Source organism: Melanotaenia boesemani, chromosome 23, assembly GCF_017639745.1.
Source record: "Melanotaenia boesemani isolate fMelBoe1 chromosome 23, fMelBoe1.pri, whole genome shotgun sequence".
NCBI lineage: Eukaryota > Metazoa > Chordata > Actinopteri > Atheriniformes > Melanotaeniidae > Melanotaenia > Melanotaenia boesemani.
In genome coordinates this window covers 8,499,595-8,516,707 of record NC_055704.1, presented here as the reverse complement: position 1 = coordinate 8,516,707, position 17,113 = coordinate 8,499,595, and the positions used below count along the sequence as shown (strand labels likewise).

At 38.6% G+C, this 17,113-nt stretch overlaps 1 protein-coding gene across 3 annotated transcripts in view; it reads right to left on the bottom strand.

Moving 5' to 3' along the window:
• abcc9 (ATP-binding cassette, sub-family C (CFTR/MRP), member 9) overlaps positions 1-17,113 on the bottom strand; it is a 98,136-nt gene that overhangs the window by 20,272 nt on the left and 60,751 nt on the right. For all 3 annotated transcript variants that reach the window (XM_041977455.1, XM_041977456.1, XM_041977457.1), the window contains 7 exons: positions 14,383-14,452; positions 14,106-14,263; positions 13,304-13,396; positions 10,703-10,805; positions 8,665-8,778; positions 5,831-5,951; positions 2,151-2,281 (listed from right to left, as the gene is read on the bottom strand). In XM_041977455.1, coding sequence (XP_041833389.1) covers positions 2,151-2,281; positions 5,831-5,951; positions 8,665-8,778; positions 10,703-10,805; positions 13,304-13,396; positions 14,106-14,263; positions 14,383-14,452 — 790 coding nt within the window. The remainder of the gene's footprint in view (positions 1-2,150; positions 2,282-5,830; positions 5,952-8,664; positions 8,779-10,702; positions 10,806-13,303; positions 13,397-14,105; positions 14,264-14,382; positions 14,453-17,113) is intronic.

Sequence of the window (17,113 nt, the reverse complement as noted above, 5' to 3'; positions counted from 1 at the left end):
CATTTTTTCCAATCGCCTTAGCTGAAAAAAAGCATGATTTGACCACAGGATTTGACCTACATGTTAATGTGTGAAAAAGTGATTACCCTCTAAACTGGTTGGGCCCCCCTCAGCAGCAACAACTGTAATCAAGTGTTTGCGATAACTTGCAATGAGTCTTTTACAGCGCTGTGGAAGAATTTTCAAGCACGAACCGCCTTTTTAAGGTCATGCCACAGCATCTCAATAGGATTCAGCTCAGGACTTTGACCAGGCCACTCCAAAGTCTTAATTTTGTTTTTCTTCAGCAGTTTAGAGGTGGACTTGCTGGTGTTTTTTTTATCTTTGTCCTGCTGCAGAACCCATGTTTGTTTCAACAGATGGCCAGACATTCTCCCTCAGGATTGCTTGGTAGACAGCAGAATTCATGGTTCCTTTTATCACAGCAAGTCTTCCAGGACCCGAAGCAGCAAAACAGCCCCAGACCATCATACTACCACCACCATATGTTAATGTTAGTATGATGTTCTTTTCTGAAATGCAGAGTAATGGGACACACACCTTCCAAAAAGTTCGACTTTTATCTCTTCAGTCCACAGAGTATTTTTCCCAAAGGTCTTGGTCCAGTTCAGGTGTGATAAACCAGTTATGTTTTAACAAAGGGGGGCAATCACTTTTTCACTTTTTTCAGGGCTATGTAGATTTTCTTTTTCCTCCCTTAATAATAAAAAACTGTATTTAAAAACTGCATTTTGTGTTTACTTGTGTTGTCCTTGACTAATATTTAAATTTGTTTGATGATCTGAAACATTTAACTGTGAAAAACATGCAAAAAAAAAAAAAAAAAAAAAAAAAAGAAATCAGGAAGGGGACAGACTTTTTTACATCACTGTACTTGCCAGTGATGCATCTTGGTCACCTTCTTAATCCATCTTAATCGAAGCAAGAAAGAAACCATCACCAGATAGTGGCTGAGTATAAATATCCCAAATCCACAGTAGTGGCTCGAAACTGTCCATGATAATTATATTTTGAAGAAACTATTAGTATTTTTTTTAGAGTTAAAGAAGACATGTTTCTAAAAAATAAAAAAAATAAACAACAGAAAAGGAAATGACAGCAACTAAATGAAAGCCTGTTCTGATGTGAAACACCCATACACCATCAGACAACAATAGCTGCTTATGTTATGTTATGTAAATGTTTGCTTGATATATGAGCAGGTGTAGTAACACACATATGTTTGATAAGTCTGATAAGATAAGCATGCAGGTGTGTGAATGAATGTGTACATAGTTCATAAAAGTACTGTGGCTCTGCTGATGTTAATTTCTTTGATATTGCTGACACTGTTTTTATATTTTATGTTTATACATTCTTGAAAACACAACAAGAAATTAAGTGTTAAAAAACAGAAATGCAATCATGGAATTACATATATTATGGTGGCTAACTTCCACTGTTGGTTATGATGGAAGTGTGGTGAAGGACTGGAGAACGAGGGTGATTTAAAAAAAAAAAAAAAAAGAGAGACCAGTATCTTTTGGGATCCCTTTCTTTGTTGCCTGTTAATCTCAACTTAAATTTAGCTTTACTTACTATAAATTAATAATTAAAATTAAAGGAACAATTTCTGCTTGCAATATCATGGGGTAAAATCACCCATGCCCCGATTCAGCAAAAATAAAAGCTAGAGTTTTACATGCGATATATCTGGCCCTCCATGTTTCTACCTTTAACTGCAGCGCAGCGTGAGCCTCATTGTTCCTTTCAACAGTGTGTGAATTACCAGCTCCTGTATAACATAGCTGCTCCATAAAAGGCATAAATCTGCAACTTCAGCTCCAAAAGTTACATAACAGCAACAGACAAATCTCCAGAGGGCTGCTGGAGGGATATGATGCAGCTGGACTGAAGACAAAGCAGCTCAGTTTTGACTGATTAAAACTCGTTTACTGTATTTATCTCAGATGCAGTGTTTGATCTGTCTACCATGCAGTTAGTTGTCGTAGTTCCTCTAAAATTACATTAAAGTACTCTGGGTGTTATTATCTTCATGTTTAGTCTCAGGAATAACAAGTCATTCAACTAGGTCTGGATAATAAACTCTTACACTACTTGATAGTTCTCGCCAGCCGGCTCCGCTCTCTTTGCAGCATCATGTTAATTACCTTCTGGCCCGGTTTGATGTACGCATTGACGTGTTTGAGAACTGGTTTGAGCATGGGATCGTAGCGCACACACAGGTCCTGGATCTTTATCTCACCATCCTGGGGCCACTTCTCGGGGACCTGAGAGGAATCTGGAGGCACAGAAACAGACAGAGGTTTATTCCTCACTTAACTCATTTACTACAGTGTGAAAGCCCTGCAACAAAAAACTGACAAGCGTGTGTCTGTGTTACAACCCTGGATGGTGTAAACAAGAGCATATGGAGTAAGTCATAACACTGCAGATATACAGAAGCGGAGTTTTCCGGCTGCTCGTTTTTCCCACTGACATCACAGTTATACATTTAGGCTGGGTTATGTCACGTTTCCACGATTGAAGGACACACAAGCAGCTACACGCAAGAGAGGAGGCACTTGATTAGGAAACAAAATGAAGTTTTATTTAAACGAAACCAAAAACATTACAGAGGAAAAATAAAAAAGAGAAGTAATGATTAAATAAAAAGCAGATGAGGGAAAATCAGTAAAGACCTGGGCTGTGTTTAATGGCCTTAGTCTTCATTAGGCAGTGAGTCAGTAATTTTGTAGTTCTGTTTGGAATATCAACTAAAACGTTTCGTTCAGGATTTAGTGCACAAAAACCCTGAGATGGATTAAAAGAAAAAAAAAGTGCTGAAACTGGACACTACCTCAATCCACATAAACCATCACGTATAGCTGCTCGAGTCAAAAGCTAGCTGCTAGCTGCTAATGCTAGCTGCTACTGGCCACTGCTAGCATTAGCACACAGCTCATTTTTGTGATTTTTAGACCCTTATACCGCCTCAGATTTCTTAACCATGAAGGGGTTTGTTTCTTTTTTTGATAAAACCATGGTATTTAGGGGAGTTTTATCTTTGAGTGTGCACCACGACTTCACAGCGTGGTCAAAAATAGTTACTATTACAAACATTCTGCCACTGTATGAGACTGATAAACTTTTCATATGGAGACAATAAATAAAAAGAAGAATTTCATCAGTTTAATCTGAGGAAAAAAAGCAACAGAGCAGATACACATGTAATCTAATATTTTCTGCCTTAGCTTACAAAGGCCTTTAAAACAAGAAATCACTTAAATAAAATTGCCGAAAAACAATTTACTGACTTCAATAATCGAGACAGTCAAATAATACATTTGTCGTCTTGGCGGCCGTGGCGCAAAAAGTTTGAGAACTTCTTTAAGTTTCCTGACAGATAATTTTATTCGCAGATTGGAAGTAAAATTGAAATTTGAATAAGGGTCATAAAGTTATTATAACAACCACAAAAAGCAGCTAGTGAAGCACACAACAAATTCTACAGAAACAAGTGTCATGTAGAGAGTCAGTCTCATTTTAACAGCACGGATTGTCTGCATCTTAGTCCAGCAACACCAACACATCATCATCAAAATCATAAAATATACCAGTGTTAGAAAGGACTAAGGTCAGTCATGTTTATTAACCTACACTAGTAGCAGCCACAGGGCCTGGGGTGTTTTTATTACGGTTTTCCACAGTACAAAAAAAAAATAAATAAATAAATGCCAGTAATCAATTCAATAACACGCCACTGATGAGTGGTATGGGTGGCTTCATACATCCAATAATCAGAGCGCAGCACCATTACACATGGATGGCAACAGAAGGAATCCATACAAAATCTTCTCAGATAAAAAGGAATATCTTTGGGAAATTTAGTTTTTACACAACACTGACAAATTAATGCTAACCTTTTCATTTAAGAAACATCAGGACCCTTATGGAAAATGGAACAAATATGATCTGAAAATGGATTAGGGGGCGGCTGTAGCTCAGCAGGAAGGTTGGTGGATAGATTCTGGGCTTTCCCCTGCTACATGTCGAAGTGTCCTTGGTCAAGACACTTAACCCCATTGCCTCCTGATACAAATGCTTATTGGGGTATGAATATGTGTGTGAATAGGTAAATGTGACAAGTAGTGTAAAGTGGTCAAGCTGACTGGAAAATTGCTATATAAATACAAGTCCATTTACCATTTTTAGAGACTAGCAACTACTTTTATTAGTGGGCAAATACATCAGCAGGTAGATGCCCCAGTCATCTAATAAGTCTTTAATATATTTTATTTCAATAGCACAATTAAAATAACCTCAACTGTACAAGTTATACCAGAGTAAATATAATAAAATATCACTAAATTAGCAATAAATTAGAACTAAAATCAGCAAAAAGACACCATCAAATAAAACTGTGCTTGCATGATAAAAGCTAAGATATCCTCAGCAGAGTTTTAAAGTAATTGATGCTCTTAGCAGCTCTTACACTAAATGGTAAGCTGCTCCATACATTTGGGGGAAATTTAAAAAACCCTCTTTTGGTTTTGAGGTCTGATTTTGGATTGATCAAGATCGGGCCTGGTTTGTAGAACTTGGTGCTTTGGCTCTACAGGCAGCAAGCAATGGAGTGATGACTGATCCAAACCTACTACTAGAAATGCAGAGTGCCTGTCAGGAGGTAATAAAGGGATGGATTATTCTCTAAAAATCAAGTGGAGCGGAAAAAGCTCTTGGGCAAAGTGAAGATGTTGGTGAAACAAGTTAAATTTACATCTTTAAAATAAAATCTATATTACAGTTGATTGCCTAATATTTTGCAATTAAAGTATCTTAACTCAACACTTGGAAAGAAGGTCCAATAGCAGTTTAAGTGTGGCTGAATTAGCACCATTGCTATCATAGCATGCTAATGTTTGCTACAAAGCACAAAACACAATAAGCTGAGAAGTCTTTTGATAGATTTTTGTGTATGTTTTCATAAACCAAAACCGGTCTGGATGACATTTTAACCTGATACAAGAACAAAGCACGATCTAGAGCCATAGATAGCTCAATCTTTTTTCCATATTACTACAGAGACTAAAAAAACTTTGGTTCTGCTGGAGGCTTCTTTTCATTTATTTTTCTCTGACTTTGAAGGATTTTCTTCTGTTATCAGTTTGCTGGAAACTTCCATGATGTCAGATGGGAGGACCACCTTCTCTCTGCCATTCAGGGCTTTTGAGATAGTTTTTTGGTTTTATAACTCATTAACAGTAAATCACAAAAAATGAGAAGAAAAGCCGATGAGATAAACTTTGCTTATACAAGACACAGAAATGGAAACACTATCCTTTAGTGGAACCTGAAAAAACAGCTATTCTCTCTTTTTCCCTCTTGACCTTATTCAACTCCATCTTCTTTATATCCATCCATCAAGCTCAGGAATTACGTTTCCTAAAATACTGCAGCTGCTGCGTCTTGGTGAAACATCATCTGCCAGATAACGTGAGAGTTTTTCCTTTTATGTACATGATATAAAAGAAGTTGGGTTTGGTTAGATTTGATTTAGGCTAGGTAAAATATTTGTACTCTCAGTGGTACAGCGCTGATTAAAACAAGTTGCATAATGAAAAGTCCTCATGTTTTGTCTTCTTCTGTGCCAGGAAAATATTCCAGCAGCGTTTGTATTTCACCATAGCAACAGCACATCTCATAAACCCAAAACACAGACTCACACACGTTATACAGTTACAACAAATGATGGTTTATGATTTCTAATCTTTTAGAAAAGAGAACCAGACAAAGATCTGGTAAATTGGTATAAATACTGATATTGTTGATGCTGTTTGACGATAGTTACCCATTGATCCCTCGTAGTTCTCAGACTCTGTACTCAGGAAGCTGTTGACTTTCTTCACAGCTGCCATCTGGACCTCCAGATCTGCCAGGTTCCTCACAACCCAGTTCAAGTAGTTGGTGATCTGCAAAAGGGACCAATTCCCAGGGATTATTTACAAATCCACTTTAAGCGTACAACTCTTACAGTACATACAAAGAGCTTGAGGTAAAAGCAGGCTGTATTACTCTAGTATTATTGTTTGCTTTGTTTGTCCTGGAGCAGTTAGATAAAACCACAGAACCCAAAGGATCTGCAGGACAATCCCCACAAGTCCAGCGTCCATGCCCTGATGGGTCAGAGCAACAAAAAGGGGGGATCTACAGAGTTTTAGTCAGCTGCTATAGAGTTGTGGCTGATCCGTGTGTTTACAGACTTTTGATAGTGGAAACTCAGTCGTTAAATTCTAAGATTTTACTAATCAGAATCTATTAAAAATGATCATTTTGTCCTTATTAGGTCTTAAAGTTAGTTGAATTCAACATTACTGAACAACACATGACATATAACACTATGTCATTATTTATTAAGAAAAATCTGAGTCAAAATGCAGAAAATGTGCATGAAAAGTCCACCCTCATTGCTTCACCAGGAGCTGCGAATGAAGTTTAGTCAGTTTGTTGGTCTGCAAACTCACAAAATACCAAGATAATGCAACGACATAATCCCAAGGAGAAGAAAACATCAACAATGATCTTAGAGAAGCAATTCTTGCTGCCAATCAATTTGGGAGGGGTTATTAGGCCATTTGAAAACCATTAAAAGTCCATCATTCTACAGTGAGAAATATTATTCATTAATGGAAACATTCCAGACAGCTGGCCACCTTTCCAGCTAGTTCAGATCCTGAAATGCTCAGAAAAACTGCAAAAACTTCAAGAGTTTACATCTTGGACTTTACAAGCCCTAGTTAGCATGTTAAATGGTAAAGTTTGTGACATGACAATTACAAAAACGACTGAAAAAATATGGGTTGTTTAGAGGAGATGTAGGAGAAAGATTCTTCTCTTTAAAAAGAACATAACAGCACTGCTTAGGTTTGCAAAGCTGCATCTGAACAAACCACAAAACCTCTGGAATGAAGTCCTTTGGGCAGACCAGACCAAGTGTTTGGAGATGTTTAGTCAGAATGTACAGCAGCATGTTTAGAGAAAACTAAACAGAGCATATCAACACGAACACCTCAAGACAAATGTCAACACAGTGGAGGAGGGCTGATGATTTGGGCTTGTTTTGCAGCCACAGGACCTGGACACCTTGCAGGACATCTGAGGCCATCTGTCTGAGCGCTAAAGCATGGCTAAAATTAGATCATGTGACAGGACAGCAATCCCTAATGTAACAATGAATGACTGAAAAAGAAAAGAATCAATGCGTTACAATGGTCAAGTCAACGTCTAGACCTGGTTGAAATGTTGTGATGGGAACTGAAGAAAACTGTGCAGAAACAAATACTTTCTGCACAGTCAACTTTCTGCAAAAATCATGAGGTGGACTTACTATTTTTGGCACACACTGCTTCTGTAGTTTGGCTCAGCTTTAGTTAAATAAATATTGAAAATATGTAAAAATATTCGTCTGAATATTTGGCTATAAAAAGGTCAGGTGAATGCCTGTAATAAATATTCATCATATCATTTCCATGATGGCTCAGGAGGGGAAAAGTGGGAAGAAGCAGATATTTTCAGAATGTGAGGTAGAGATCCTGATGGACCACGTTGAAAAACATAAAAAGGTTTTATTTGGTGGGCACGGCATGGGCATTACCAATGTCAGAAAAGCAGAATAGTGGTAGCAGGGGGCAGATGCTGTCAACGCCGTGTCAGAAGGCAAGACACGCCAGAGGCATCGGATGGTGTGGGTGGATGTTTCAGTTGGCAGGACATTTGTCTCCCACGCGGGGACCAAAGCTCGAATCCCACAGGGGTGAATATTAACGCCTTCCAGTTGGGAGCTTAGACAAAATCCTTAATGCTACACCCCACGGTAGGTCACTTTGGAGAAAAGCATCTGCTAAATGACAGTAATGATGCTGGTAATTTTGCCATTTGTTTTAATTTATACAATAAATATGTACAGATACATCTGAGATTGGTAGCAGTTTATTTAGTGTTAAATAATGTAAACACACAGAGGAAGTCCTGCAGGTGCAGAGGGACACAATCACCGCTATTAACCAGGTGGACAAGGGGTTGTGAAAAATAAAGACAGTCTGGACAGAAATTAGAACAAAAATTAAAAAGCATTGTCTAAGAATAAACAAATAAAAGGAAATCCGTGGTTGAGGTTCTTCTTAATACCATCTCCCTTTCTCTTGTAAATCTGTTTTTTTTTTTCCCGAGCGTGCACTCGGGTGTATTAATATCGAATGTGCGTCTATATTCATTTCTGCAAACAGCTTTAACATCTAACGTGGTGTGAAAGGTAATATTTGATTGTGCACAAATGTCTCACATTTCACATCATTTCCTTGTTTTTATTCTGCACCATTGGTGTTGCAGTTTCTTGTTTTTCCAGATTTTGTACGTTTGGGAGGGTCAGAGCTGCCATGCAGGTAGGAACATTCTCCAGGTTTGGTTTTTGTAAATCTCAAAATCTGACTATAATTGGAGTACACCAGGTTTTGTACCTATGCCAGCTTTATAAATGAGGCCCCTGGTGAGGATGTTTTTTCAGATCTTGCAAAACCTGAGAATTTTAATTTCAACATTCTTTGTTGGGTAGAAAAATTACTAGTCATGCTGCAGGAGACTGAAAAAAGTTAAACATTAACATGATGAAGGGTTCAGAAAACTTACAGTGAGGGCGTAGGTGAGGCCGAGGCCCACCAGGCCTCCAGCGGGCAGACCATATCTTAAACTCCATATTGAGGCTACTGCTGCTGTCAGCACAATCACAGCTCCAAGGTAGTCCTGCAGACAGAGACAAGAAGACATTATTTCTCAGGAATAAATCAAATCAAAAAAGTACATTTTCAAATATAAAACTGAACACTTTTTCAGAAATGGGTTTTTATTACAGATCCACCCAACTGTAAACTGTTGGGTGTCTCCCAAATGCTCTTCAGAGGTGTGTTGTCTTTACTCTTTAAGCATCTTTGGGGTATTTTCTGACTCCCCAAGCTGTGGAGTATTTGGATGCACATGATCTACTTTTGTCCTTTATAAAGCCTGGAGAATAGCACTGGAGGATGTTTTTTCTCTGATGGCGTTTCCACCACAGATGGGAATGTGAAAGTCATAAACAGGCAGCTGAAAGGTGGAAATTGAGTCAAAATATTGCAATTATTATGATGCATACAGACGTATAAACTGTGGGCCTATCCACCCTGGAGAACACTTATTGTAAGAACTGTGACAAGGTTCTGGTAGCATGAACTAAAAATTATCGTTGTTGATAAGAACTCACTATTGACGTAATACTGACTTCTATGAGACAAATTAAAAATAAAAAACTTTAAATCTGTTGAGGTTAGTGTTCTGACACCATAGGCTTTGCAGATAGTCAAATAGACTGCAGGCTGTGCATCCTGTTGCCATGGGAACTATAAAGTCAGTGGGTGAATCAAAAGGTAAAACATAAAAGTTAGAGATACCAAATTTTTTGCTTACATTTGAGTAATTAATCCCATTGCAGTTTACTGGAAAAGAGTGTGGACCAGAATGTCAGATGTGACGACTAAATGGTTAATAATGTGATATATCAAGTGGGTCATCCTGCCGCCATCCTCTAAATATAAAGTTTAAAACATGCCAGAATCTTCATAAAGGAGGAGGATAAAGTGGTTTTTAGTGGATTCAGATTTAGTGGGCTTTTAAAATACACTCAAGGTTCCCACCCTCATCACGAGCTGTGGCTATTAGTGGGCAAAATAACTTTCTCTGCATGGAGCTAGATGAGGTGGCTTGGGTACCTGGTTAGGATGTGTCCTAGCTGCCTCCCTGGTGAGGTGTTCTAGACACGTCCCACCAGGAGGAGGACCCTGCTAAAACCTAAGAAACACTGGAGGGACCAGGTTTCTTGGCTGGCCTGGAACAGCTCAGGATGTATCAGGATGAGCTGGAAGAAGTGGCCAGGGAAAAGGAAGCCTGAGCTTCCTTGCTTAAGCTGCTTACCCTCCGACCCGACCACATATAAACGGTAGATGCATGCAGATGCAACACAATGCAGATGATTCGAAACTGTCTGGACGTCTGTGGCGTGCACATAAAAGACATAATGGGTGAGTGTGACGTCTGACAGTTACTCTGCATAAAAAGCTAGAGTATGGAAGTGCTTAGGCTTCTATGGGTAGCTTTGTTTGCTCAAAGAGTCTGGTTTATTTGGAGTAAATGCAAACTTTGGTCCACCTCTAAATTTGCTTCAAGTGAACCAATAAAGGAAGTGCACTACATTACAGGGAATTGTTGGTAAACACAACCAAAAACATGCTGGAGTGTGTAAAAATTCTGATAGAAACATGTTCAACCCAACACCACTACAAAATGATGCAGCTCCATGTTTTGCTCTTATTTGATGGAAACTGAAGATGTCCTGCATTAACCAAGAGATGAGTAAGTTTTACTTTTTCGTTGTTTGTCACAACAAACATAAGAAACCATGTTACATGTTCCACTCAGAAAGACGTAGTAAAGTAGTCACACAGAGAAAAAAGATGCATCAATAATAGTGTTATAATCGCGTGGCAGTCATCTGCATCGTAATCTGATTTAATCATGATGTGAGATTCCCATCCATACTATGCATGTATGGATGTATGGACTAAAATACGTAGCAGCTCATTCTTTTATTAATAAACTAGCCATGTAGGAAAACAATCACAAAGAGGCTTCTCACCGTTCGAAGCTCCAGCCAACGATTAGCAGCAGACAGAAACAGGTAGGCTGTGTTGTTGGTGTCAGTCAGCTCCAACATGCGCTGTTTAAAACGTGCCTCATGTCTGAAACACACATTTAATCACACATACTGGTGAAACTCATCAAATTAAAATATCATGCAAAACTTAATTTACTTCAGTAAATAAATTTATAAAGGTAAACTAATATATTATATAGTCTCATTATATGCAGAGCGAGATGTTTCAAGCATTTATTTGTTATAATTTTGATGATTATGGTTTACAGCTTATAAAAACCCAAAAATAAAAATCTCAGAAAATAAGAATAGTGTGAAAAGGTTCAACGTTGTAGCCTTTAAGTGCCACATTCTAACCAGATAATTCATTTAAAACACCTGCAAAGGACTCCTGAGCATTTAAATGGTCTCAGTCTATTTCAGTAGAAATATCATGGGGAAGGTTGCTGACCTGACGGTTGTGCAAAAAACCATCACTGACACCCTCCACAAGGAGGGGAAGCCTCAAAAAGGTGATTGTTAAAGAAGCTGGAAGCTCTCAAAGTGCTGCATCAAAGCACATCAATAAAAAGTTTAGTGGAAGAAAAAAGTGTGGAAGAAAAAGGTGGAACAACCACCAGGGATGAGGAGAGGATCGTGAGGAAAAGGCCGTTTAGAAATGTGGAGGAGCTTCACCAGGAGTGGACTGAGGCTGGAGTTAGTGCTTCCAGAGCCACCACACACAGACGGATCCTGGACTTCATATGTCAGATTCCTCTTGTTAAGTCGCTCCTGAACAAAACACGTCAGAAGCGTCTTACCTGGGCTAAAGGAAAAATGAACTGGTCTGCTGAGCAGTGGTCCGAAGTGCTCTTTTCTGATGAGAGCTGATTTTAAATCTCATTTGGAAATCAAGGTCCAGAGTCTGGAGGAAGAATAGAGTCAACAATCCAAGACACTTAAAGTGCAGCGTGAAGTTTCCACAGTGTGTGTTGGTTTGGGAGTCATGTCATCTGCTGTTGGTCCACTGGGCTTTATTAAGTCCAGAGTCAACGCAGCGTCTACCAGGAGGTTTTAGAGCACTTCATGCTTCCTTCAGCAGAAAAGCTTTTTGGAGATGCTGACTTTATTTTCCAGCAGGACTTGGTACAAGCCCATGCTGCCAAAAGAATGAGAACCTGGTTCAATGACCAAGGATTACTCTGCTGGACTGGCCAGCAAACTCTCCTGACCTGAACCCCGTAGAAAATCTCTGGGGCATTGCCAAGAGAAAGATGAGACAAATGAGACCGAGCAGTGCTATTGAAGCATCCTGGTCTTTCATTAAATCCCAGCAGGGCCACAGGCTGATAACATCCAGGCCACGCCGCATTGAGGCAGTAATTCATGCAAAAAGAGCTCAAACCAAGTACTGAGCTCATATGCATGACTATATTCTGTCTCCACTCAACTTTAAACTGAGATTAAAAAACAATAAACAATAAAAATCATTGGGAACAAATAACAAACTTAAAGCAAACAGGAAACAAAAAACACAAACAAGAAAAGAAGTTAAAAAAAGAAAACTTTTCAAATGGTTTAATATGTTTTTTTTAGAGGGAGACCAGTGCGTGAGGATAACTGGTACAATCCTGGTTGCCAGGAATCTGTCTCACTGTTAGAGTAACTGTTTCTGTTCATTTATGTGTGTGAGTTCCTCAGTGTTTGTATATTTGTATGTGTGTGAGGAAGAGAAGGGAGTCCTCAGGGAAGGGAGGAGAGAGCAGCGTGAGAGCTGTTTAATGTTGGATTATAACGATGATGGGAAAGTGAGTGAAGACAGAAATACAAGCAGGAACTGCCTGCACTAACATCACTGCTGCTTGCTCCATTACTGTGCTGCAGATTGGATCCATCCATCCAGACAGCTTTACAATCTGCTTCTCAGTTGGTCGGGCACTTAAAGAGCAGTGAGTTGCTGAGATAAACAGAAGGAAATGAGTACAGGAGTAGCGACAATTAAGAGACATAATTCATGAAGTGTTTAGCTATTACTTCTTATCTCTTACTCTCACTGAACAGACTGAGTTTATATTAAATTTGGAGTGCTGATCATAATCCATCAATTCAAGGTATTCTCCCTTTATGCTTTCAGCAGGGAGGGGCAGGTCTGAAAAGAGGTTAAATTTAGTAAAAATAATGCAGAGTGAGTATTAACAGAAACCAACAAGTCTGTGAGATAGAGAAGCTTAGTCAATGTGTAGCTTGATTAAATACAAACTTGATTCAGGGAAAATATGACAACTGATTTGTCAGACTACAAACTTGCTGGATGTAATGCGAATTCTGGGAGATAATTTATGTCTGAGATAATGTTCTGTTACTTGTTGTTATTTATGTTTAATAATTTAGCAATTTTGTAATGAGAAAAATGAACTAAAAACATTTAAATAAAATAAAAAGTTTTAACCTAGAGTGGTGTTTTAAAACCATACAATTAACCTTTGATCAAAGTGGTTCTCCTGAGAACCAAAGTGGATCTCTTGCAAAAAATAAATAAATAAATTAAGATGTGATTTAAATATTTAATTAGGAGAAACAAAGTCTTTATCTGAGTGTGTTTACCTAAAAGCTCTAATGGTGGTGAGGCCTTCTGCAGTCTCAGAGAAGTGACAGAGTAGAGGAAGCTGTGTGGAGTCATCCAGGTCCTGGAGATCCCTAACAAGCAAAGAAAAAAAAACTTTTCTAGGTATATATGCACATTCATTTATCCTACATTTTGCCAGCATCAAACCTGTAACAACTCAATTTGCATAACACAGACTTTCACCCAGTTTTAACATAGGGCTGGGCGACATAGCAAAAAGTATAATCACAATAATTTTCCCCATTTTGATCAATATCGAAATTTATCACGATATATAATCATAATGATGCCAGTTTGAAAAGTATCCTGATAATGTCCGTCTCCTGAAGAAACCAAAAGATTCACAAGTTGAACTTAGGATATAGTTTATTAACATAAAATTATATAGTATAAAGAACAACACTCTTTTCATTCTGTCCACAGCACGCTCTTTTGCCCTCCTCACCTTGACACACTCACCTCAACTTTGCAGTGAAAAATGGACATGCACTGCAACACATATCACCCATGCCGCTGACTGACTGGTGTCTGTCTCTGCTGTATGCTGTATGTATGATGCTGTGAACATCATTCCTGATTTTAACTTCATGGACTCCCTTCCCCAGAACAGAAATGTCGAGTAAAAAAGTACCATTTTTTTTTTTTTTTTTGACTCACTTTTTTATCACAGTGACATTTTGTTATTTTTTTATCACCCAGCCCTATTTTATCGTTAAGATCTCCTGGATCTGTTTCAACACAGAATAATAATCACGCTCAATTAATACATCATGGACTCACTTGGAGGCGACCCGGAAATACTTCTGAATGAAGTAGAAGGCCACTGCCAGGGGAACCAAGGCAATGAGAAAAGCAGGAGTGATGGAAGCTATGACTCCAATGGCGGACAGACAGAGCAACGTGGATCTGGTCAAAGACTCCAGAGTTGGAGGAATATGCTAAATAAAAAGAGACGAAAAAGTGTCTTCATGTTTGATTCCTTCCTTCAGCTCAACATTTTTCTGCAGGAGCTGTTCACTCAGCAACCAATCAAGTCAAAGATTCATCCAGCTGTTACCTGGTCGATGATGTTGGTGTCAGCTGAGAATCTGTTGAGGATCTGCCCCAAAGGAGTGACATCAAAAAACCTGAAACCATGTAAACATATTTGGAGAATCTTCAAGATTTGAACCCTGAACAAAGATTAGTTCACAACATCTGAGCCTTCTAGAAAGAATGTTTTAGGCTAAAGGAGAGATAAAATATGTAGATTTTGTGGTATTTAGTAACTAGGTAACTTATTGAAAGGAAAATCACCACATGAAGGGCAAAGAGAGATGGTTAAAGAGAACAAAGTGAGAAAAAGTCACAAGTTTCCATAGAGAAGGTTAGACTTGATGTACACAAACAAATAAAAATACTGGAATTAAATAATTAGAGGTTTTAGTAAACTGGCTGTAAAACTGTCAGAGCAGTCTAAGCTCCACCCTTTTTTTATCCTCTTTATTGACACAAGTGTTTTATATGAATAAACCTGCTCAAAACATTTAGTGCCTGATTTGCAAAGCCTGTTTACAGATGAGTCATTCAGTTCCATAAATACAGCACTGAGTAAAAGTTGGTTAACAAACAGATAATGTTATTGCATAAAAGCACTCTTTAAAAGGAGATTGGACAGCACAAGGCACAACTATAAATAAACTGCTTTATAGTAATGGTTAAATAGGGACGTGACAGGTCATTCATGACTATAAAGCTGTTATTTCTTAATCTGTTTTTATAGCTCTGGTCTTTTCCTGCTCAGACAGGCCATGTCCATGTGAAAACACAAAGATTTGCTGTCAGTAGCCTAACAAAAAAGGTTTTGATCACAATGCTGGTGTCAAAATTAATTAGTTATGTATTGTGATACTTTTGTTCTTCTGTACTTGATATGCAATCATGTAAAAGGTGCTGATAACAAGATTAGCAGCAGCATAAACTTGGTCCTTGTCTACACGTAGCCGGGTTTTTGTAAAACAGAATATCCGTATAGTAAAAAAAAGTCTACACCACTTTGTTTTTTAAAAAAAATCCATCTACACCTATCCTCATAACCGCATTGTTAAGCACATTCATAAGCATGCTAAACCTTTAGGAGGCAATAGCGATCCTAATCCTATCCAATCAGAATAACCTTTCTTCTCATGACGTCACTTCCACAAAACTTGAAACATTGCGCCTGGCAGGTTTGTTTGGACCGATAAGGAGACAGAATTGCTCTTGAATGAAGTGTTGGAATATAAAGTCAACAAGGCACAAGAAAATGTCGATTGGGAGTCTTGCCACAGCAAGTACAATGACGTGCTGACACTTCTTTTGGAGCAGTATCCTGCAGAGACCTCCAACGAGTTTCCCCATGGAAGGGGAGAGCTAACGCGGGCTATCCTGTTAAGGCAAACAGAGGCAAATATCGCTTGGCTGTTGACAGCAGACGCAGGAGTGGGTATGGCAGAGTCGTTCTTCTTTATTTTGAGTTGTGTGAACAAATATGGGGTGGTTCCCCTGCCACTATAACCATGTCGTCCGGCATCGAAACGAATGACCTGGATGATAGCCTCCGTGTTCCATCGCCCTCTACGTCCTCCTTATGTACGATAGAGCCACCCGATACTGACACTGAGCAGGAAAGCAGCATGACAGCCACAGTGAAACAGAGGAGAGACCTTCTTCAGGTATGTGTTTGCATTGACTCAATAATATAAATTTAGTCTGTTTGGCTTAGCAGTGAATGCACAAAAGTGGCTAATTCTTTGCCATAATGTCACATGCAAGCAGTTAAAAAAGAATTAAATTCAATATTTACTTATGATTTATTTATTTATTTACTATTATTTTTATTTATTTTTTAATAAAGGTTAAACTGAAGGGACACCGACATGACCGTTTGATGAGAAAGCTGCCAGCTGAGACCCAGGGGCTTAATGCACTTGAAAAGGACCAACGTGTAAAGAAGAAATTGGTGGACCTTTTGGAAACATCAGAAAAACAAGCAGCTGAGAACTTTGCTAAATTGATAAATACACTTTCCATGCTCACTACATCCATTGCTGAAGGTTTTTCGCTTCTGAGACAAGTCGTGCAGCCTCCTCCTGCACAACCTCCACATTACATGCCATATGAAGCTAGAGGGCACATTTATTCACATACACCATCTCTACAATCAATCCATCCAAATCCAAATTTACTTCATTCCAAAACAACTCACCTTCTGTCAGAGGAACACTACAGAATGCAGTCAATACCATCAACAGACAAGATTCAACCCATCCCAGTAAAATTGCTGAGAGCACAGGGCTCACAGGGTTCTCCTATACCCAAGCCCTTTTCAGTGAAAACTAAATGCTATAGTCCTTCCTAATGTTCAGTCATTAAGTTTAAAATGTAAAATGTCAAGTGTTCACAACTGTTTAAAAATAGGTTTGCACCAACTAACAGCTCGTTATTATTTAAGTTTTGCTGTTTTATTTTTATTTTTATAGATTGTCTTCAAATGTTCAGTGACAAGCACAATGTTTCTTTCAAAATATCATTAAACATTTGTGCACCCGCTTCCCTTCAACTGTCAAGCCGTCACCTCTGATGTCTGGTTCTGAGTCTGGCTGGTTGTCTTTGTCATGCTGAATGGCTTCAGTAACATGGTTGTCATCTACTGTATCTTTGGATGCCTCACAGTAATTATACAGCACGAAACATGCATAAATGACAAATGGCAGTTCCTGCAGATTGATGTCCATGGCTCTCCTCAAAGCTCCAAAACGGGCCTTTAG